Genomic DNA, 24,020 nt, shown 5'->3' with positions numbered 1-24,020 from the left:
AAGCCCTTCTCAAACTAGAAGAACTGGATGCACTCCTTTCCTAAGTGCACCAGTTAGAGAGAAAGAAACTACTTTGGACTCTAAAACCAATTATGCTTACCCTAATACAAAAAATGTTCTTGGAGTACCCTTGTGAAGGGGTCACACTTCTAGTTGCCTCCTGTCTCAGTAGTATCATGATGCTGACCGCACCTATACCTCCTTACAATGATGACATCATGAGGAGAGTCTTCAAGCTAATAGTAGAGACCTTGCAGGACTTGGATAACACCATGGGTCCTACCTTTGGGAAGAAGTTCCAAATTTTGGAAATCATGGCCTTGGTCAGAACATATGAAATCATGTTTGATCTGGAGTGCGATGACTTGATTCATCAGATGTTCCAATGCTTCTTCAACATTAAGAAACATCATCTTGACACAGTCAAAACAAACATGCAATCCATATTGTCTTCAGTTATGGGAGGTCAGGATGCCATTTGCAAGAAGATGCAGTCTGAGTTGTTGGCCATTTGGAGGAACAGTTGGTTTCACCTGCTACTTACGAACTATCCAAAAGGTTGGTTGAGCAGAACATAAATCTGTTCAAAAGGCAGTTGACCAGGGAGGAGTTGTTCAGGATTGGTGGACCATGCAATAAAAATGAGTTAAGAAGGAAGGATCTTCACTTCATTTGCAAGGAACCTTGGGGTCCTGACCACCCATGCATGAGTGACACAGAGGAGATGGTAGAGTTAGAGTAGGGGGAGGTTCCTTCTGACCTTTTCGATAAGGATTCTACTTCTATGGTTGAGTCCATGGGTTCTTACGAGGATGCCTCGAGGAGCGCAAACAATCAAGTAGAGTTGATGACACTAGCCCAGATATGCATCCATGTGTGGTGGAGTATGATGAGCAGCAAATTGTCCCCATGAGGGAAGGAGATAGGGGAGTAGGTGAATGACTGATGGTTTAGCATGGAGAGCACATAGAAGAGCATGAGTCAGATGATGAGGATGATACACAAAGTGTGCAGGATGGGCCATTTTTGGAGGGTCAACTAGTGGCTCATGTTGAGCTCATGTTGGAAGAGGATGAGCAGTCATCCTTTGGGCCAGCCATTGACAAGAAGTAGACATGTACAGACAGCCAATAGGGTTGTAGTACTTGCAGACGCTTGTCATCAGGAGGTGTTGGAGCCTAACAAGATAGTTTTGCAGGAGGTTGGTACACTGGAGGAGCATGGAGTTTCCGATCAAATGAAGAAGGATCTTTTGGAGATGGTGGTACATCCATCTTTGGGCCTACCCATTGATGAGGTGCAGTGACAGCCCGCAGCGCTACAGTGTTTCCCAGTGTTGCACGAAACGCCCCCCCCAAGGATCCAAACCAGGATCCGCGACCCGTATGGATCCGTGGGGGATCCGCAGTTCGGAATTTCGGAACCGCGGATCGGGCCGGCGAAGACAATTCCTGGAAATTTGAAACTATGCCAGCCCGATACACAGTTCCGGAATTTCCGAACCGCGGATCTGACGACGGATCCTCCTCAAATCCACGGCGGATCAAGCACGGATCCCAAGCAGATCCGAAGGGAGACAGGCAGTTCCACAGGGTTTCATAGGGTTCTAAATATTTTATTTTATTTTTTCTTTGACTTAAGTTGGGTTGGGGCTTCTCAAACACTCCCAAGGTGCGCCCTTGATGCTTCCTAGATGCTCCCTCATGGTAATGTTTAAGAAATTTTTCATTTTCATCCTTTTACTTAAATTTTTAACATTACCATGAAATGACTCAGGATGTTTGAGAGTGGTTCCAGCCTCATTGGACTTCATATGAAGAAAATATAATTTCATATCCTATTCAAAATTCAGCAAACTTAACAGTTTTCAGGAAGTTGGGATCAATGGGATTGTGGCATTTCATTAGATTATATCATGTATGAAGATATCAATATGTGATTAGCATTTAATCAAGAGCACCAAGCCCTATATGTACCCTAGTGTTGGTGGTGTTAATTGTTGAACTCCTTTGTCATGCCCTTAGCAAAAAATTACCTTTCAATCTAGTCAAAATCATTGATGAAGCATGTTAAGCTTTTTCTACCATATCTTAAGTCTTGGATTAGGTAGTTTGATCAAAATTGGGCAATTTTGACTAATATCCCTAGACAATCGAGGTAGAGGCAAAGGCTAGACAAGAGGAGAGGAATCTAAATTCTAGATGGTTGATGCATCTAAATGGTTTATGCTCGAATAATTAATCATTAATGTACAATGGATGCCATATCTATCTTGATTTATGTAAAAATATGCATGCTTCCATATCTTCTACAACTAATTTGGTATTTTGTATGTTTTTTTAATATGAACGCAAAAAAATAAAAAAATTATATATATTGTAGACGCTTCCTAGATGCTTCACTTCCTAGATTTTTGGGAAATGACGCTTCCGCATCCCCGCTTCCAAAAAACGTCCCCACTTTGTCCCTGCTTCGTGCAACATTGGTATTTCCAAGCAGCAACCTCTCCAGGAGTACATAGACAAGACTTGCAGCACAGGTTCTCCATTTTTGTCCATTACAGAGAGAGAGGCAGGGTTTCTTTAGTGGATCTTGTTGATTGGCCAAGCGGAGCAACATGAGTTGAGCATGGACCGGCATCATCATAATAGGCTTTTTCCACAAGCAGGTATCCATGCATTCGACCCTTCCCAGAGGTTGGATTGGCGAGATATCATGAGTTGGCATCCCGTTGATGGTGCAATATTCTTAGTCAGGGGCATAGTACATCGAGGACACTTAGACATGAGGGATACTACATGCTCCATTTGGCAGTGGGAGACAAGACGGCAGCTCTTCAACATTCCATCCCAACATCAGCAGAGTGAGATTGGCATTGGTTTGTGTTAGGGGTTGGATTGGAGAGAAGTGATGAGTTGGTATTCAATTGATGGAGCAGCATCTATAGCTGCCAGCTGGAGACAGAGCACAGTTAGAGCCATGGGATAGGGGTGTTGATGATTGGCCATGGTGGCATTGGGATCCAAGAGGATCTATTGATGGAAGGACAAGTCAGAGTGTAGTCTGGGTTCTGGGCATTAAGGGATCCGTTGATGGTTGGGTGGCACAAAGGCATGGTACCACCCAGTGGTTCGTATGGGATCCAGGTATTGGTTCTTAGTCGCATTGGATGGGGACCACTAGATTGGTCAACAGATATGGATTGCTTGAGGGCAAGCAATCTTGGGGAGGGAGGATTTATCATGTTCATTTTTCTGGTTTCCCTTATGGCATGGTTAGGATGGACTTCCAAGGTTGGAGGCAGCTACATCACAAGAGCAGGTTTACTCCATTAGCAGACCCAGGGTCTTCTAGAGGGGATTTAAGGGGTTTTGAGGAGTTTCTAATGGATCTGATGGAATTTTCTTGGCATATTCCATCATCCGCACAACTTTGCTTTTGTTCTGTTGCATTTCGACAACTTTCAAAAAACGGGGTTATTATTGAGCCTAACTCAATTAATTACGCTTAAGGTGGCATTCTGGGAGGAATACTTGATGGAACACCTTAGTGTAATAGCTCGTTGGAACTGGAACGAGAAGATCTACAAGATGAGATGGTGGGAAGTGACTTTTAGTGGCCTGAGGAGGGATGGTGGTCGATTTACCATTTTCCTGAATTAAAAAGGAATTTTAATTAAAATTAAAGGAAGAAAAAAGTACCAAGCTATTAAAATAATAATAAAATAAAGGCTTCTAGAGGGGTCCATCAAATCTATAAAAGAGGAGGAGGAGACCATTTGGGGACATCTTTGAGTTGAGTATTTTTCTTGTGGAGAGGTTTGGAGAACCGGGAGTTCCCAGCTTCAGCAGTAGCCCCGGGACGGAAATCCTCAAGTGATTCAGTGAGAGTGGGCGATTACCCATCTCTCCCCTTGGTGAATTCATCCAGAATTCACAGGAGAGTTTAGCAGTTGCATCTCAGTTCAGTTTTAAAGGGCCGAGGTAGTATTGGCGCAGATTCTTGAGGCCAACTTTCCCATCTCAGCTGTATTGGTTGATTTAGCATGTAAACCCCAGTTATCTATTATAATAAAAGCTGAGATTATTTTTGTTCATCGTGTTACTTAATCGCAGTACTCTATTTGTTAGATTTTACATGGCAATGTTCTATTAAATGAATGGAAATTTTATATGAAGCATTTTGTTGAGTTGAAATTCCAAGAATTTGTAAAATTTCCCGTTTGGGATATTACAAAAGATAATAATTTTTTCTATCTTAGTCATGTGGATGGTGAAACACTGCCCTTGCTCGTGAATGATAAAATTAGGAATATGTTCTATGAGGATAATATATGATGCCATGGGACATCCTTGTAAAATAGTAAGTTTCTTAGCCTTGATCTACTTATGTGTTTCATTACTTTATTGACTTCTACATTTTCTTTTGTGTTAGAATAAAATAAGATGATGCTCAAACGTATGCATTTCCTCTGAGATATGGTACTACTAACATGTTTTATTTACATGTGGCTTTATTTCTATCTTGGGAAAGGGGCAAGGCACTTGTGTCTTCACCCCACAATATTTGTCTTCCATTTGGTGAGAGTGTTTCAAGATGATAGGTATTTTGCAGATTTTGTAGTTCTCATGCACCCTTGAGATGAGCACATGTCCCACCTTATATTCACTTCAAAGAACTCATATTGTTTCGCCATATGTGACCCATCATATGAGCATATTTTGTACCTATCATGATGATGTTAGAGCATAGAGTACCATGATCAAATGTTACGTCGTGACGCTTTGTGCTATTGTATCATGATCAACCAAAAGTCTGACCATATTGTATTCATGTATTGTATTGGACCATTCATAGATGATCTATGTAAAAGTATTGCATTGTCTAGGTGGTATCTCTAGACCCTTTATGGTTGGTCATGGTTGATCGCCTTAGTCCCCATTTCAAGATATATTTTTCTCTTATAGCTTCGCTTACGACCCCTTGGGTCATTAAGTTGATTCCAAGTTGGTCATTTATGGCCTCAATAGGTTTGTGGGGATCTTGGGGTGGATTTACTAGGACACATGACTTAGAGTACCTCTAGCCCCATTTCACTTCATTACTCATGTTGTAAAAGTTTTCATACCTATGAAAGCACACTTATCTTATGCCCAAGCATGGATCCCCTCTTATGTATTTGTCACACTTTAGCCATGGACACTTGAAGATGATTCTATAGTTGCTCATTGAGCTTCACATCTCCCTAGCAAATTTCACATATCTTGAAGCAATTCATGCATCCCAAGGCACTAATCGCATCGTCTAAGGCACTTTAGGGCTAGTTCTACATGCATGGATCACGTCTTGACATGCCATATCCTATATCCTTGAGCGCTCACCTCCTTCATTGCATCACTCACTTGACTTGAGGGTTGACCACTTTGGAGGACTTACCACTAGTTGTTTAGCATTTGTGCCCACTTTTTGACTTGAAAAGGGTCATTCCCTATTTTGTGGAGGTTGCTTGCATAGGTTGAGGATGTTCCTTCACCTTGGAGACCTCATATGTGGACAATGGAGTTTGATTAGAAGAGCCATCCTCTCTTTTGGAGATTATTTACCCCACATATGTGATTTTCCCTTCATTAGAGACTAGACGTTGGCATATTTTATGACTTTTCTTCAGTAGGGGAACATATTACCATGCTTTGAAGGTCTCTCCTTGCATTTGGGAGAGATGTTAAGGTTTATTTACCCTAGTCGGCTTCTCTTTTGTTGGATGGCCTACTCTTTTAGAGGCTTTATTGTAGATGAGGCACATTTTGTTTGTAGTTTGACTTAGTCTCCTTTGATTTGTGAATGACAAGTCATTTTCATAGTCCTCTTAAGGTAGATCTAAAGATATAGAAAATAATAATAAATGAGAAGGATGCAAAAGTCTCCTCTACAAATAGAGGCTCTCCTCTCATTCTAAATGGTTGTTGTTGTTGGCTACTTCTTTGATAATACAATTACAATTTTGTTGAAGATCTACCTATTAAGGTTTTCATGTCAGCTCTTAGTGTTCTTCACTCGGTGTATTTTTGGTGTTGTGCTAGCTCAAGACTACTACAAATTTCAAGGTTGATCCATTGAAGGGTTATTCTACACTTGGAAGAAAGACATTTTAGTGTTTTTCCTTTCCTTCTTCTCTTGTTAGTTCAGGAAGTGTTCAGTTCCTTTCTTTGTTTTCCCTTTGGATCCCTCGCAAGGGTATTTAGTATTTTGTTCAAACTATAGTTGACCTTGTCAGTGAGGTTGCTTCCTTTGGGAATGCCTTCATGTAGGGTCTTGATCTACATGGTTTATGTTGACTAATTTACCCTAGGGTTCTAGTCTCTTAGCCCTAATTTAGCATATAATTGATTGGCATCTAAAGCACACATTGCACCATCAATTTATGCTAACCAATTTCATTCCTAGTGCTCTAGAGGTAGATTAAAGTGGTTTTATTTCAAGTAGCCTCTTCTAAGTTTCACTTGTCGGAATAATAATCATCTAAATGCAAATCTAATGTTTTCTTTACTATTTCTCTTCACATCAGATTTGGCACACACGTGTCCACTAGCTCCTAACTCTTTCCCTTGAGTGGGTAATTTGTGGTCTATGTTATTGATCTTGCATAAAGCATTTAATCACTTGATGGCATAATAGAACTTTACATTGTCGTATATGCTAAGGATTTACTTAAGTAAATCATAAGATTGCATGGTATTATTTCACTTAAGTGATTTACTTATTGATTTATGGTTGGTAGATACGGATGACCCCTAGCCTTTCAAACTAGCCTAAAGTGAAGGGGACATCGTACTGAAGTGACAGTGGTGCAATTCCCATCTTGTTCTCCCAAGCTAACTATAGAATTTCCTTGAAATCCTGCAACTGCTTGAATGAACAAACTCTGATTCACCAAGACACATAATTTCTCTAATAAATAAACAGCGGAATAGAAACAAAGATAAAGAAACACAGTCACACAATAATACAATACTTTTCTATGGAACCCAACTAGGAAAACCCTCTCCTCACTATAGAATTTTATTAATAGTTTGAGCAATAGAAAACGCATTGTTCTCACTGCTAACACTTAGCTTGAAAACACCTTGAAAAACTCTTCACCTAGCTCCTTCTTCTTTACTGCCTGCCTACCCACTACCTGGCACAAAATCCTTGCGCACAGGACCCCTTTTACTGTCCTGAAATCTCTGTGCACAGGTCTCTTATTGCTGGCCTGAAATCTATGGGCACAGGCCCTTTTACTCTGGAATGCAGTCCCTAATGTTGATTTTTGGTAGCATCGGATGTGTTCTAAGAAATTTGCAGGGAGGCTTGGATACATGTATTCCACAATACCCGAAAATTGTTTTGGGAAATTCCACCCGGAATCAGTTTTATTAAAATAATTAATTATTTTTAATGGGTGCCTAAGTAAAAACTTAGGAAATTAAAATAATTAAAAGGTATCAATCTAACTGTGGGTGAAACTTCTAGAAGAAGACGAGGATCAAGCCGAAATGATCTAAGCCATTGATTAGGATCTAATCTGGGTCGTTGGTTCTCAACAGAAGGATTACAAGAGGAGGCTTGACGGGCATTTGGAAGATACATCGAGTTGAGATCATAAGATCGAATTTCTGACGCACAGCAGTTGCCAGGGAGAGAATTCGAAGTGATCTTTTGCAGTGAAGGGCAAGGATAGTTCCGGTTAAAGATTTCTCCTTATCCAGGAATACTCAGCAAAGCAGGCAGAGAGAGATCTGAGAGAGGCAGCGTAGAGACTAAGCTGGCTAGCGTAGGCTGACACAGAGGCAGCGCAGAGCCTTGAGGAGGTCCGTATTTTTGCTAGAGGAATCAATTTCTAAAGTCGGAAGCCGAGGTGTGAGACCGGGAGGTGGAAATCGAAGTTCCTGGGAGGAAAATCGATCAGTAGAGGGAGCGACGTTGTGACACTAGGTTGACGCAGTGACTACACATAGGCAGCAAGGTGCAAGCCATTTTGTGTTTGGATCAATCGAGATCGCCTATGATAGTGTGAGGTACTTCTCACTATTCTTCTGCCAATGATATTCTCTGTACTGGATAGCCAGCAAGGCATCTAGAGATTGTATTCAGAAAACTACTGCTTAATAATAAAACCCTAAGTTGTTGCACCAGTTTTCCTGCATTGGGTTTTTCCAAGGACATTTGTCCAAAAACAACGATGTAATGTGTTGTGTATTTCTTTCTTACTAAGTTTTTTGTTTCCGCTTATAATTTAGTTGGTGAATACTGCAGTGTATTAGTTTCGATGTTTACTGTAGGAAAAAATAAATAATTTGTTTCGTAATTAACAGATAGAAGGAACTTAATCAGTTGTTGCAATGGTGATTCAGGTAATCGAATTTTCACATGGAATCAGAGTTGCAGGTGAAGCAAGAGAGCAGAGCCGGAAGAGCCCAGTGCTGAAGAGAAGGAGGGTCGAAGTGTTGCGTAGGCAGCAAATCGAATCCCCAGAGGGATTGCGCAATCCAGGCTAGGAGGGCAAAGATTTTCGAGGAAGGTCTCTCTCTGAGTGAGTCGACAGAGAGGTAAGACTTCCAGATCGAAGTTTGCCAGTGTCAGAGGGAGCAGTGCAGCAGCTTCAGCGAAGAGGCAGTTTTCTGGTGTGACGCAGTTTTCTGCAGCAGTTGCTGGGGCAAAAAATTGTCAAAAGGAAGAAGGAAGACACAGTTGAGGGAATTTTTTCCTCAGAGAATTCCTAGCCAAGGAATTTGATTTCTCTATTGCTAAGCAACAGCAGAGAGGAACAGATCTACTAACTCCAGCAAGGAGTGTGTAGGCCAGCCCAGTGCTGCTTAGAGGAGAGAGGAAGCAGTTTGACACTTTCATTGACAAAGATGGCAGCCAATGGATTACGAGATCAAGATCGGTTGGATGGTGCATCCAACTATGTGATCTGGAAGGCGAGGATGTCATGCCTTCTAGATGAACATTTTCTCAAGATCTACGTCGATAGTGTGGTAGTTGAGCCCGCGAATCCAGATCCGCTCAAAAAGTACAAGGGAGAGATGGCAAAGGCCAAGCGGATGATCCTCGACGGAGTGAAGGATCATGTAGTATGTCACATCTCAAGCAAAGGGACTGCCAAGGAGATGTGGGATGCCTTGTCCATGCTATATCAGGGATCTTCTGAGCAGCAGAAGATGTACTTGGAGCAGAAGATGAGATCCATGCAGATGCAAAAAGGGGAACGCATTGATCCGTTCCTTGCAAAGCTTCAGGAAACTCGAGACGAGTTGGCAGTTGTGGGGTCAACACCTCAGCCTACCGAGATAGTGAGGCTAGCTCTAAATTCAGTCTTAGAAGAAAGGCAAGCATTGGTCAAGAGCATCCTGGGCAGAGAGAGGTTGCCAGATTGGGAAGGAATATGAGCCGCTCTTCAACAAGAAGAGATGAGGAGAGACTTAGTCAAGTGCAAACTTGACAGTAGCAACAACAGCAGTGGGACGAAGCCGAAGGAGGAGGATGAAAATGCAGCCCTCGCATCTAAGGGGCAACAGGAGCAGCGGAAGAAGAAGAAAGATATTTCGAAGATCAAGTGCTTCCGGTGTGGCGAACTTGGTCACTACGCTACACAGTGTCCTCTCAAGAAGAAGGACAAGGACGAGAAGCATGATCCGAAGGCTACATCCGCACAGATCGAGGAGGAGGAGTTTTCCATGATTGCCCAGAGGTGGGGTGATATAGAACTGTAGTTCGAAAGAACTGCAGTTGGGCAGGATCCTTGAGGAAGTCCACCTATTGGATCAATGCCTTGCTACAGGAGCCCAGATCAGAAGTAGTAGGATGGACCAGTGTCAATTGGTGCAGAGGAGTGTCGCAGTGACAGTTTTAGTGGCTAGGAGCACCAAAGACTAAGCAGTGCATTTGGCACAGAGCAGAGGTCAGCAGCAACGCAGAGGCTTCAGAGAGTCAGCGTAGAGACTAGCAGCCGTCAGAACTCCAGCAATATCGTGTTGAACAGCAGTTCAGTAATTTTGCATGCTTTTCCATTGCTGATGCAGTAGAAGCAGCAGTTGGAGAAAATTGCAGTGCAGATGCAATATTAACAGTGGCAATGCCCGCAGCAGCACGGATGCAGAGGGAGTTGCAGTACAGATGCAGTGTTGGCAGTGGCAGTGTCAGCAGCAGTACAGATGCAGCATTTGCGTAGTAGTTGATGGGCAAAAATGTCAGACATCAGCATCGTAGAGGGAGATGTTACAGAGAAGGGTGATGCTTCAACAGGTTGCATTACTAGAGCACATTCCTCGCTAAGAGGGAGTGTTGATTTCTGGTAGCATCAGATGTGCTTTAAGCCTCAAAATTTGCAGGGAGGCTTAGACACATGTATTCCACAATACCTAGAAATCGTTTTGGGAAATTCCACCCAGAATCAGTTTTATTAAAATAATTAATTATTTTTAATGGATGCCTAAGTCTAAACTTAGGAAGTTAAAATAATTAAAGGGTATTAATCTAACTGTGGGTGAATCTTCTAGAAGAAGCTGAGGATCAATACAAAATGATCTGAGCCATTGATTAGGATCTAATCTGGGCCGCTGGTTCTCAACAGAAGGATTATAAGAGGAGGCTTTATGGGCATTTGGAAGATACATCGAGTCGAGATCAGAAGATCGAATTTATGAAGCACAGCAGTTGCCGGGGAGAGAATTCGAAATGATCTTTTGCAGTGAGGGGCAGGGATAGTTCTGTTGGAAATTTCTCTTGATCCGGGAATACTTAGCAAAGGAGGCAAAGAGAGATCCAGGAGAGGCAGCGCAAAGGCTAAGTTGGCCAGCGTAGGCTAACGCAGAGGCAGCGCAGAGCCTTGAGGAGGTTCGTATTTTTGCTGGAGGAATCGATTTCTGAAGTCAGAAGCCGGGGCGTGAGACCGGGAGGTGGAAATCAAAGTTCCTAGGAGGAAAATTGATCAGCAGAGGGAGTGACGTTGTCCCTAGACATTGTGACGCTGGGATGACGCAATGGCTGCACAAAGGCAGCAAGGGGCAAGCCATTTTGTGGCTGGATCAGTCAAGATCGCCTGTGATAGTGTGAGGTACTTCTCACTATTCTTCTGTCATTGATATTCTCTGTACTGGATAGCCAGCAAAGCATCCAAAGATTGTATTCAAAAAACTATTGCTTAATAATAAAACCCTCAGTTGTTGCACCGGTTTTCTCGCATTGGGTTTTTCTGGGGACTTTTGTAATGTGTTGTGTATTTCTTTCTTGCTTAGTTTCTTATTTCCGCTTATAATTTAGTTGGTGAAGACTGCAGTGTATTAGTTTTGGTGTTTACTGTAGGAAACAGTGAATAATTTGTTCAATAATTAACAAATAGAAGGAATTTAATCAGTTGTTGTAGTGGTGATTCAGGTAATCGAATTTTCACACCTAACTCTTGGCGAGATCTGGCAGCAAGTAGATCTCTCTATCCTCTACATATTGGCTCCTCCAAAAGACGCACTCTTAGCACGGATGGTCTCACACACAAACTAGTGCAACCTCTCACAAACTCGTGAGCTATTGTCTTGTCTCACAACCTTGTGCACACACAAAAACAATTAATTAAATATGTGCCTTCGTCCTTCCTTTTATGCAATTCGATCCATGCTATAATCAGAAAATTATAATTAGACAATTACAAATTTGGAACTGCAGTTGTGATTGACTTGGTTTACCGAGTTCGAACTGAACTCTCTCCAATCATAACTTGGAGTTTATAACTCTTCCTTGCCTCAATAGAAACTGAAGCTCCCAACTCGTCTTATCCCAAATTCGTATTGCCACTTGGGGACCCAGTTAACTGATCGCGGTCTTTCTTGACTGAGGCACAAATCAAGAAGACCTTCTCTCGCTACTATTTTCAACACTAACACCTGAGGTTGGACTTTCAACTAGGGTTCTAGTTTAGGTAGTAACACCTTCCACTTAGGACCCCATTGTTTCAGTCTTCTAGTTTTTGAGAGACAAGGGAGGTATGAGTACTTTTTTGCATGTAAGCTCACTTTGTGACAATGTTAATACAATTAGTGTGTTTCGAATTTAATTAAACTAGATAAGAAACTAATCATTTCTTAATGGTAACTTCATCCTCGAAATGGGATTTTAACTTCTTTTTTTATAAATAGTGACTTGCACGTGTCTTCAAAACTTTTTAATTCATCTATCGAATGAACAAAGTTTTCACCAGAGAACTCTTCCTCCGTACATTAGGAGTTGCATGTGCAATCCTCTTGGGTATGCAGGTACCCCAATAATTTTTGATTTTTTATCTCTTAGTTTGGTTGTCTAGTTTTTACTTCCATCATGTGTCTTCTACTATTTTTTGTTTTACATCACTAAATTTTGCAGGAGTGTTTTGCATATAAAACCTTGCTACCGTGCAATAGTTTCAGCATCCACATGAACTTTCTCAACATAATATTCTAGGCAGCACAACCAAGCATCTAAGTATTGTGCATTTAAAATGTCATCAACAGGCAGGATGCTTTCTTATGTGTCTAGTTTAGGGGTGGGCTCTTGCATGGGGATACTTGCGATAACTTCCAGTTTTTCGACCGTTCCTTGAAACATGGTCATCGTGATGGATATTAATGTTTGTTGGAACTGCACGACACTTTCAAGTTCTTCTTGCAGTTATTCATTTAACATACGATTTAGATATTGAGTTGATAAAGCCCAGTGCTAAAACATACTCCGCCCAATTGGAAGCTTTGCACCAATCACTTACGCATTTTCAATTATCATGAACTCACAATTTCTCTCATAGAAATGACCACAGGCACTCAGTTACCTAACAGGTGCACTATTGCATCTCTTGGGTGGCTTAGCCAAATCCCACCTTGTAAAGTTTACGCGTAGAATAAAAAGGTTCTTCACACGGGTGAATATATGAACAGAGGCCCAATCTTCTACTTAAGAGTGCATTCCACCAATTTGTTTAAGAAAAAAGATTAAATTCGGTTTGTAGCTATTCTTGACTAGATGCAGTTAAGCGGTTATATTTAGACACTGTAATATAAGTTGTCAGAGTTAAATTTATCCAGTTATGACTATTTTGCATCGATTCAAAGCTTTGAGTAAATTCAATTAATTTTTTTCTGTCAATATCGCTGGTATTGTCATCGGCATTGGCCTGATCCTTTGCAGCTCCTAATTTTTTCTTGAATTAAGTAAAAATCGGATAAGCCCAATTGGATTTCTGCAGAAAATGAATAGCCCCTCATAAATATAAGAAACGAGAATGCAGATTTTCATTCAGAAAACTTTCTTGAATTAAGTAAATCTTATAAGCCCACAATTGGTTTTCTTCAGAAATGAATAGCCGTCATAAACATAAGAAACGAGAATGCAGATTTTCATTCACGAAATATACAAGTTTAAAAAGCAGAGCACCGGAAAGAAAGAGACGAAAACACAAAAACTCGATTTAATAAGAAGAAATTCAGTAGAAAATGGAGGATTGATAAAGCTTACCCAGTGGAGTGAGAGAGGCGGCCATTGACAAATCTGATAAGAGAAATCCGGCGTTTGTCACCTTTGTGGTACGCGCAGCTATTTTGTTCGGGAAGAGAGATTGGATAAGGCTTTTTCGTTTATGTAGATAGAATAAGTAGTGAGATTAACTGGTCATGTTGGTGTTTTGTATGTTTTTGGCTTAAAAATGTACATATCTAACCTCATTTGGATTTCAACCAGAACTATTGACTTTGCAAGAACAATTAGCTTTTTAAATCAGAAAAATGCAGGGTTAAATTTATTTTTGTTACTTCGATTTTGTAAATTTTAATTGGGAAATTGTAAGTTTGAATCTTACAATAAAATATGCACTTCATAAAAAATAGAGTTTTAACTTCTTTATCATACAAATAAGGGATTATAATTTAATGACTAAATCTCAAAGTTGAATAGGAATGGTTGCTTACCTCATAAAGAATAAGGTTTATATTAATATTTAGTTTGGTTATGATTTTAAAATTAAATTATTTATTTATTTTTATTTAATATTTTATTTTGCTTTATTGTGCTCAGAGGTGTTTTAAGTTTAGTATAGGGAAGATGTGTAGGCGTAAAAAGATTGTATGTCAATATTTTTTAATATTAGCTCTTTTATAACTAACTTAAAATAAAAACAGCCTACAAGGTATAGAATCGATGGTGATGGAGTAAATTGTTAAGTTACTCCATAATGTGAAGGTCACCAATTTGAAATGGCATGGGAAAAAATCCAACCATGTTAAGGGCTGGTGTGGCCCAGGCCAAGTGCGATCCCCAAGTGATTTTGACGATTTAGATGCTCCTAGGGCGCAGTTTCTCAAGCCAAAGGTTAAGTGTGCAGTCATCCCAGGACTCACACAACTTAGCAAACAAACAAAAAAACTAACTAAAAAAAACAACAAAATTTAATGTTGGTTTCAATATCAAAAGTAAATGTATAAATAAATATAAACCATACAATCATCTCTCAATCACGAAATTGTTGAATTTGTCCATGGACACGAACAAGTGGGAGTAGGAGGAGGTGAAAAGCAATTGTAAGACCTCAATGCTATGCACAGGCAAATAAATTGAGGTAAGTGCAAACCTTTGAAAACGCCTAGACATGTTTTAAACCCTAGGTTGTTACAGAGACAGAAGAGAGAGGGAGGATGTCGTGTTTAATAGAGGTCAACGTATTTTTTTCATCCATTTTTTATTATAACCCTGAGTATTTTGTTGAAGGCTTGTAGTTACAGGTGATTATGTAGAGAGTAGGGGATTTAGGTTCTGAGTTAATTGACTTTAAAAACTATAGTAGTCATTATTTTATTTTTCACATGGCCAAGAAATGATATTTCCAATGAAAATGTCGCTCATAAAGGAGGTTTACAACACCCTCGAACATCGCTTATTTGCATCTCATATTTGAATGTAATCTCCTTCAGAATATTGCAACCAACATTAGGGAAAATTCATTTTTCGATGCAAGTTTGATACTGTGTAATGTTTTGCTTTTTCCATCAACTTTCAGACGCTGCCAAAATTTGCATGCTAAACCAATTTTAGCAATATGACGTGCAAGAGGTGTTGGTATCCGGGTTACACAATGGATAAAATTCAGGAAATTGCTGACAAAAAGACTTTAGATTAGAAGAGTTCAGTGTAAATAGTACAATGATTAGGTTTAAAAATTTTGGTGGGTTCGAGAGTTGGGGGTTGGTAAAATTTATAAGGATGGGATTTTGAAATATTTTGTAAATACAGTAGGTGTTACTCTAGGTGTTACTCTTGAGTTAGAAATTTAAATAATCACATAAAAATTATTTAAAATAAATAAAACTATTAGAAAAAAGAGACAAATAAGTCTTAATAACATATAACATCTCCAGCCCAGTATGGTAGAGATGTTGTAATTCCCTGCAAACATTTTGCCTCAATCAAATTACAAGAAAAATAAATCAATATCTATATTTGTATTTATAGTTATAATTATAATTGATTATAATTAATAACTAAACCAACCTATATTCATCTTAACTTTGCATTTACCAAGCATCGAGAGGGATCAAATATCTTGAGCTACAAACATCTTTTAGAAAGAAAAGTGATGGGATCCCTCTTAGCACTTGGTAGATCCAAAGTTAAGATGGATCTAGGTTGGCTTTACTAAATAAAGTTGCAATAGAAGATGTAGTGATGTTTTTTTATTGGGTATTTCTAGATCACAATATACAATACAAAGGAGATATAGGGGAGATGTTATGTTGGATAAAATAAAGCGTTAAAACAAAAAAGCAATGATAATAAAATATAATGTCAACTAAATTAAAAAAAAAAAAATAATACACCATTAAAATAATAAATTGATTCAATTCAATTTCTTGTATTGTGATTTTGTTATATTAATAAACTAGAAACAATTTTTTGGAAAAATAAAATAAAATATGCATATCACGTTATAAATTATTTAGTTTAGAGTATATAAAATAAAGGAGAAGTGATAGTTGTAGATCAGAGTTTAGGTTAATGTTATGACTCTACAATTAACATTATAGTGTGAGGCTAGGGTTTTAGGGCGCTGACAAGATGAACAACCAGGGACAGAATATGGCAGGAGTGGCCTTGCGCAGAGGCGTCGATGCTCTGCTCACGGATCACAACACCTTACCATGTGGAGTCAGAGCCGACAAGGATGTGGCACTAAGGGTTTTAGTCGAGGATTTGAAGCCCTGTGGCACACTGATTTCAAAGGTCATGATGCGGAACCCCATCTTTGTCATGACGGAGCCTCTGGACGTAGAAGACCAAGCGAAGATGATTGAAGGGAAGTATAGACACATGTCGGTTCTGGAAAACGGCGAGGACAGGGCTATTGGAGCTCCTCAGAAATTACGTTGCGGCACTGTCATTTGCGGCAGATCACCCAGGGTCCTCACGTCTGTGCACAATCGATGGCTCTGGCCCGAGATCTTGGAAGGCAAAACCCCTATGGGCTACGAGAACAGCTTCTCAGAGGAGCAAATAGAAGAACTGAAGGAGATCATTGCAAGGCTCGATCTTGTCCCAGATGGAAGCCTGATGCAATTAGAGTTGGGGTTTCTTCTGAGACCCCTGGGGCTGAAGCCCAGTTGTGAACAAGGGCAGAAAAATAGCACGAAACTGGAGAGCTCGATTGATCCCGCAGTAAAGACAGAGGTCACGAATAACCAGGGGCAGCTACTGGTGCAGCTCCGCTCCTTGGTCAGGGACAGTAATGGCTACATTACGGCAGCGGAGCACACGTGGTCAATGGACAAAATGGGCCATGCCCTATTTCTTCGAGCACTCTCTGAGATGTCTGCCGAGGTGGATATGGGTGGAAAAGGGAAAATAAGTTTCTTAAAACTCATTGTTGCCGACACTTTTGTTTTAGTCGATTACTACAAAGCATTTTTTATGCGGAGCACATCTAGCAGAATCCCAATGACTGAAACAACGACGAATCGAGGACTGGGTTTTGGACGAGGCTCGGAGAAAGGCCGAGGTGATAGAGGCCAAGGGGATCCTCTCCTGTGGGCAGCTGAAGAGCATCAGATTGTGAGTAACGAAGGAAGTTACGCCTCTTCGCGAAGGTTGTTCAAGACTCCCGAAAAATTAGCCAAAACTGCCAAGACGCTGGAGGAGTACCCACAGACTTCAAAGCAATATGGAGACAGAGATGTTGCACGACCATGCATGAACCAGAAGCACACAAAACCTCCCTTCATGGTAAATTCTAATCGCTTTCAAATTTTTATTAAAACCCCCTCAAGGAAATCTATCTTGATTTGGGTCCATGCAATAGACAGTGTTATAATTCTGAAGAATATCATTGCCCATCATATCGGCTACCCGAATGGACAACAACATCTGCTATTTGGGGGCAGAACACTACAAGATTATAGATCCATTATGGATTACAACATTATGCCAGAATCTACTATAACACTCAATCTGAGATTGCGAGGTGGTGCAATAACAAGCAGCTTAACAAAACAAACAGAAGGAGGTAGTGGGACAAGCGCAAAAACAAAAACAAAAACTCAGAGCCACATCAGCAACACAAAAATGAAGGAATATCTTTCAAGAACATCTTACAAGGGGGAAAATCTCCTACAGTAGCGCCAAAGCAGGCTGGAACAGAACCCAATCCATACATAGTGGAGCAACTGAACTATACACCAAAACTAAAAATAGATATATCAGAAACAGATGAGGTATGTAATAATTATGAAACACAAGCCATCATTTGTCATTTCAACGGTCTTTGGCCAAAACCTTTTGAACTACTCCATTGGATTTTCACAAAATGGACTCTACATTCTGAGATTCATATATGTTCCAAAGGGTTTTTCATAGTCAAATTCCAATCAACAGAGATAAGAGACATAGTGATACAGGAGGGACCTTGGTTCTGGGGATCTTCGGGCCTCTTCATCACACCATGGTTCCCGGAATTCGATGCCAACACCATGGTTGTTTCCAGGATGCCAGTTTGGGTACGTCTACATAATCTCTCAATACACTTCTGGGACCAAAAGGTTCTTGCATGTATAGGCAATTCCATCGGCATATATATTAAAATGGACACACAAAGAGTGGAGGAAAGAATTTTTACATTCACACGCATCTGTGTGGAAGTTGATCTCAGTAAGGGCTTATTGGATCACATACAGCTGAAGCATAAACAACGAAGTTTGAAACAGACAATAGACTATGAAAAGACAACATTTAGGTGCAGAATATGTCGACAAACAAGACATCTACAAAATACGTGCCTTGAATACAAAAAAGACAGCCGAAGCAAGAAGAAAATGGAAAACACCAAAAGGGTTGGAATTTTTCCCCACCAGATCCTGAAGAGGAGGTGGAAGAGCCCATCCCAAATGAGAACAATCAAGCAGAAACCCAGGAGACATCTCCACAGGGACCTATGGAATCACAACCGGAAAAGACCTTAGATACAATGGAAAACACTGGAACCAAAAGGCTACATGCATCAGACACCTCTGATTCTGACAAGGAAAATCCCTGACCAAGTGCTGAAAATCCACTTCAACTTGTTCCCACGATACCATCTCAAGGGGAGTGGTGCAAGGTCGAGAAGAAAAAGGGGAGGAAAACATGATTCCCCCCATATTAATATATCAGTGCTCCCTGCATGGAACACATGTTTCTACTTTCGTTTATTTGTATATCTACATTCTAAAAGGCTATATCACCCCACATATGCATATGCTATGGCATCTACAAAATGTAATTTTCAAACTTTAATGGAAATTACAATTTTTTCCAAGGGAAAAAAAATAGAGGAGAAGTAAAGGACCACAAATAAAATACATCACATAATTAATCCCAAATAAAACTAAGGGGGAAGAATAATATTATAATTTATCATTCATTAATTTCTATTGAAATTAATTTAGAAATTACTCTTATGGGGGTGTTGGAAACAGAGCTAGGCATTAAAGAGGGGGATGGCATGGACAACTTCCCCCATGCAGTCACATATGCTACAAGTCATGTTAACACAACGAATTAATATGGTAACCCCCATGACCTCGGCATCTTCGTCATTTTCTACCAATTTTACATTTTCACTAAGTTGCAGGTGAGATTTTTCCCCTCAGCATCTGGTTCCTTAACGCTCCAATGAAGGAAGGCCCAAGCCATCCTAGCCTGGACCTACACAGTTCGTATTCCACTATTGCTTGGACAAGTCGATGCTTGTTTACGGCCTCTAAGGTGTAGGAGAGGAGACCGAGCGAACTGCAACAAGTTCGTCAACACCTGGAACCAACAAATAGTGTCTGGAGTGAGAATGTTGTTCACGAGTTGGTAAAATATCTTATGGTCATCACCTTTAGCTAGTATTGTCTGTTTAATGTTTTGTTTTTTATTCTTGAGCCTAGAATTTTGAGTTGCACCACTAATGTTAAATTCTCCATGGTTTTTATTGCTACTTTTGTCCCTTTGGTTCTCTCCTTCTACATTCATTTATCCAGTTGTTTCTATACCCACCCCTCTAGTTAGCTTGGTATCAATTCCTTCCCCTACAACTTGCTCTGCTCCAACCTCCCCATAATCTATCGCTTTTCCTGTACCCTTCTCTAAAAGTCCCTGGTGCATGGCTCTTATCATTTCTAGGAAAAATGCCACGGCAGAGAATGCGCCTAGGGCATGGGTTTGGGGGTCGCGGTTCTTTAGGGTGACTCAAAACTCAGTCCCAAGCTCAGTTAATTGCTAAAATTTACCTTTCTATCACCCCTCTTGAAGTTCAAGAAGAAATCCAACATATTGAACCCTTGAATGCAAAAAAACGATATGCCCATTTGGACTATGAAATGTGAAAATTATTTAATCTAACACATCAGAAACCCCTACTGCAATTACTCGTTTACAATCTCCTACTTGTTCTTTACATTAACAAGTTATTTAATTGCATAAACATTGAATTAAACACTATTGCAGCCTTCACAAATATAGAGATCATGCACTGAAATAAATTGAGACAATAACACAAGGGACACCGTTATTTTTGGACAATCATCCCCAGAAAAACCCAATTCAGGAAAATTGGTGCAACATATAGAGGGTTTGTATTATTAAGCAAATTTCGTGAATACAACTAGGGTGCTAGAAATGGCTCACCCAACAGAGAATCCTCAATAGTAGTACCTCTATCCGGAGATAGATATTCTGGCAAATCAGCAACCGGATGATCAAACCCCACAACGAATCTAGTTGTTTCCTATGCTAGACAGCGAAAGTTGCACCAAACACTGCTTTGGAACTGCATCACTCCTTCAGGAGCTGCGTCACCCTCTCCCGACTCAGAATCTATTGATCTACTCCTAGTCTGCCCCACAGAATCTCCCCACCACTGCCTTGAGGCCCAACGTCAGCCTCTACGGCTTCTATGTCACCTGCGTCAGCCTTCTGCGTCAACTCTTTAGTGTCTGTGTTAGCCCTTCTAGGTATGTGTTGTCTCTCCCGCCATTGTGCTGCCTCTTTGTTATGTATTCTTCAGCCTCATATGAAAATCCCTTGTTGAAATGCCCCTCACTGCAACTCTAATCACTAACTCGATTTCATCAGCAAACCTCGCCCCAGAAAATCAAATTCTTTGATCACTTGGTGTATCTCCAACTAACCTTCAGGCCTCCTCTTCTACTTTTCCTGTTGACGAATCAACGACCAAGGTTGAGTCCCTAATCAATGGCTAAGATTAGAACTGGCTTGATCCTCGTCACTTAGAACTTTCTCACCCGTATTTTATTAATACACATTAATATTTTTATTTTCCTAAGTTTAGACTTAGGAACTCATCAAAAATATTAATTATTTTAATAATTATTCATCGGGTGGAATTTCTCCAAACGATTTCTAGGTCTTGGAGATCTCATATTCCTTAGCCTCTCCACCAATTTTCATGGCTAGAGCACATCCAATGCTACCCAAAATCAACACTCCCTCTTAGTGAGGATTGTGCTCTAGCAATGCTTCACCATAGAAGCATCACACTGATCTTCCACAACGGTCCTCTACATTGATGCTTGGCATGCTGCACCACATCCACTGCACTGTTGTTCCCAATAATGTTGCCTATGACACTGCCACTTCCACTGCTACATCTGTATTGTAGCTCCCTCTCAACATGTTGCATCATGCTGCCCATAACATTGTCACTACTAACTGTTGCATTGTAACTCAATTACCGCGAAGTAAGTAACTAACTTCACCCAAACAGTGACATCCTGGTCAATTTGGAAGCCTTGTGATGTTGAAGCCACCTATGCTGCTATCATGTGCTCCCTCTACTGCCACTGCACTATTGCAACCTCTTATGTGCCTCTCGCATTGCTGCAACCTTCACTGCGCTGCTATAGACTTCTTCACTCTATCACTACGTTGCTGCTCCATCACACCTTGCTCCACCTAACACCTATCATCATGCTACTGTCTTTAAGGGCTCCCGTAGCTGGATGTGATCCAAGATTTTGGGCACCTCAAGGATCCTACCCCTGCTTATGTAGTCCTCTCGACTACAACTCCAAGTCTCCCCACCTCTTCTCTAGAGGCACATGAGCACTCATGGCATAATCGTAATTAGTATCGACATCCTTCTTTGCCTTTGCTAGAGCAGCCTTTGAGTCAGAATCTTCTCCCTAGCCTTTCTTTCTGGGGCATTGAGAGGCATAATGTCCCAACTCCCCACAGTTGAAGAACTTGACCTTAGAGATGTCTTTCTTCTTCCTCTTCTGTAGCCCCTGTTGTCTCACTGATGTGAGAGATGCATCCTCCTCCTCCTCCTTCTTGATTCGAACTCCCTTATCGTTACTCCCTGCCTTGGTCCATCTCCTAAGCTTTTCTTGTCGAAGAGCTACCCACATCTCCTCCCAGCTAGGGAGAGTTTCTCTACCCAAAATGATTTGGATAAACGTCTCCCACTCCTCGGAGACTGCATTCAGGGAAATCCTGACCATGAACTCTGGATCCGATGTAGACCCCATAGTCGTAAGTTGGTCGCGAATCCCTTACAACGTGAAAAGGAATGGATCTATCTCCTCTCATTTCTGCATCTAATATGACCTCAACTGATTCTCCAATAACATCTTCCGCTGCACGGAAGAGCCTTGGTATAAGGTGGTCAGGGTGTCCCACATCTCCTTTGTTGTTTTCTTCTCAGTAATATGTGGTATGGCATGATTTCGCCTTCTCCTGGGCCTCCTCATACTTCTCATTTGCGTCAGGGTCAATTGGGACAGCTACTGTTTTCAAGGCATAGTCCTTGATGCGATGTTTATCTAGGATTGTCGGGATCCTGGCCTTCCATGTGAAAAAATTGGAAGCCCCATCCAATCTGTCATGATCCCTCAATTTTTTCACCACCATCTCTGCCCCTCTTCTCTAGACTTCCTCTGAGTCCTGATTTCCCTCTCAGAAATCCTCCAGCCAACTGTTGAATTGCTCCTCTCCAATCCTCCTTTGTTGCTGCAATGCAGATTTAGATTTCTTGGCTAGAAATCCGTCAAGGTAGCGATTCCCTCTATCTTTGTTCAGTCTGCTTAGACATTGTTCTGCACCGACAAAAACAATGTCCCACTATCTCCACAAATCAAAATCTGCACAAATCCCATAGCCCCGGAAACTCGAAGAATTTGAGCCCTTTAGGCTCTGTGCAATCTCTAGCGTGGGCTGAATCTGCTCCTCTTGGCCAACTATGTCAATCCTTCCTGGCTCAGAAATATGACATGGCTCTGCATGAGCCTGGTCTTCCCTCCTCTGCCTCTATGTTGTCCCTGATGGCTGACGCAACTACTACATGGGCTCCTCCCAGCTACTGTTTCTCCCTCTCTTGGCTCAGAGTGTTGACATTGGCACTGCATGAGCCTCTACGTCAATCTCTCTACACTGCATCACTCCTCTTGCCTCTTCAGCTCTGGAACAATGTTGTCTCTTGGGACAACTGCTTCTCTGCTACAAATTCTCAAATTTTCTCAGTTGGTGTCTTCAGTCATCTATGATCTGCAATCCCTCTGATACCATGTGAAAATTCCTGAATCTAACACTTCAGAAACCCCTACTGCAATTACTGGTTTACAATCTCCTACTTGTTCTTTATATTAACAATTTATTTAATTGCATAAACATCGAAGTAAACTGTAACAGCCCTTGTGAAAATTCCATGTAAAAATATATAAATACCACGGATCATGGGACACGTATTCCAAGATGAATGGTGGGGAAGACATCCTAGGGGGTGTTCATTTGGTTGTTTATGGCTAAGGCAATGGCTAAGGCATTAAAGAGGCAAAGAGGTATTTTGGCACATTTATTTATGAAAATAATGGAAATTAGGAGAAAAGGAAAGTAAAAGGTCACAGTTTGCATGTGAGGAGGAAAATGAAGGAAAATAATGGAAATTAGCAGAAAAAGGAGGTGAAAGGTCATAGGTTTCATGCAAGGAGGAAAATGAAGGAAACTAATGGAAAATGAAAAAAATTAGAGGCCTCATTAATAAAAAGGCTTATGAGGATCAGTGAGCAAGACTTGGTCAGTTTAGTTTTGGAGCTCTCTCATTATTCTTTCTCTCTCTCTCATATTCTTGGTTACTTAGAGTTTTTTTGGAGCACTTAGGCATTGGAGCAAGAAAGGCAAAGAAGCCAAGAGAAAGCAAAGACCAAGCAGGGAAAGGCAGGTACAAGCAGCTATAACAGGGTTCATTGCAGGTATCAACTTGCATGTGTATTTTCCTTGCTAGATTTGGCATTCATGGGATTGCATGTGTATTTTCCTTGCTAGATTTGGCATGCATGGGATTGCATGTGTTTCTTTTTCTACCATGGCATGGGTTTTGCCAGGTGTGACAGTATTTTCAGCCTAGCCTTGCCATTTCCTAATAGCTTTGATGAGATGGGTTCTCTCATGCGTTTTGTGGGGGGGTGGCCTAATTGGATTCGAAGCTGAGTGGGGTG

General features: G+C 40.8%; 1 protein-coding gene across 3 annotated transcripts in view; it reads right to left on the bottom strand.

The window, feature by feature from the left end:
• LOC149139963 (FKBP-like peptidyl-prolyl cis-trans isomerase family protein) overlaps positions 1-13,674 on the bottom strand; it is a 312,982-nt gene extending 299,308 nt beyond the window's left edge. For 2 of the 3 annotated variants that reach the window (XM_089447226.1, XM_089447227.1), the window contains exon 1: positions 13,522-13,672. In XM_089447226.1, coding sequence (XP_089303352.1) covers positions 13,522-13,546 — 25 coding nt within the window. In that variant the 5' untranslated portion in view covers positions 13,547-13,672. Of the gene's footprint in view, positions 1-13,521 lie in introns of all 3 variants that reach the window. The other variant, XM_089447228.1, reaches the window with a different exon arrangement.
• Positions 13,675-24,020: the final 10,346 nt, after the last annotated feature.

This window comes from Pinus tabuliformis, chromosome X, assembly GCF_031772625.1.
Source record: "Pinus tabuliformis cultivar Carrire ecotype Pingquan chromosome X, CPIR1, whole genome shotgun sequence".
In the NCBI taxonomy this organism is placed as follows: domain Eukaryota; kingdom Viridiplantae; phylum Streptophyta; class Pinopsida; order Pinales; family Pinaceae; genus Pinus; species Pinus tabuliformis.
The sequence above is the reverse complement of the archived record's forward strand: the minus strand, read 5'-3'. Positions and strand labels throughout refer to the sequence as shown.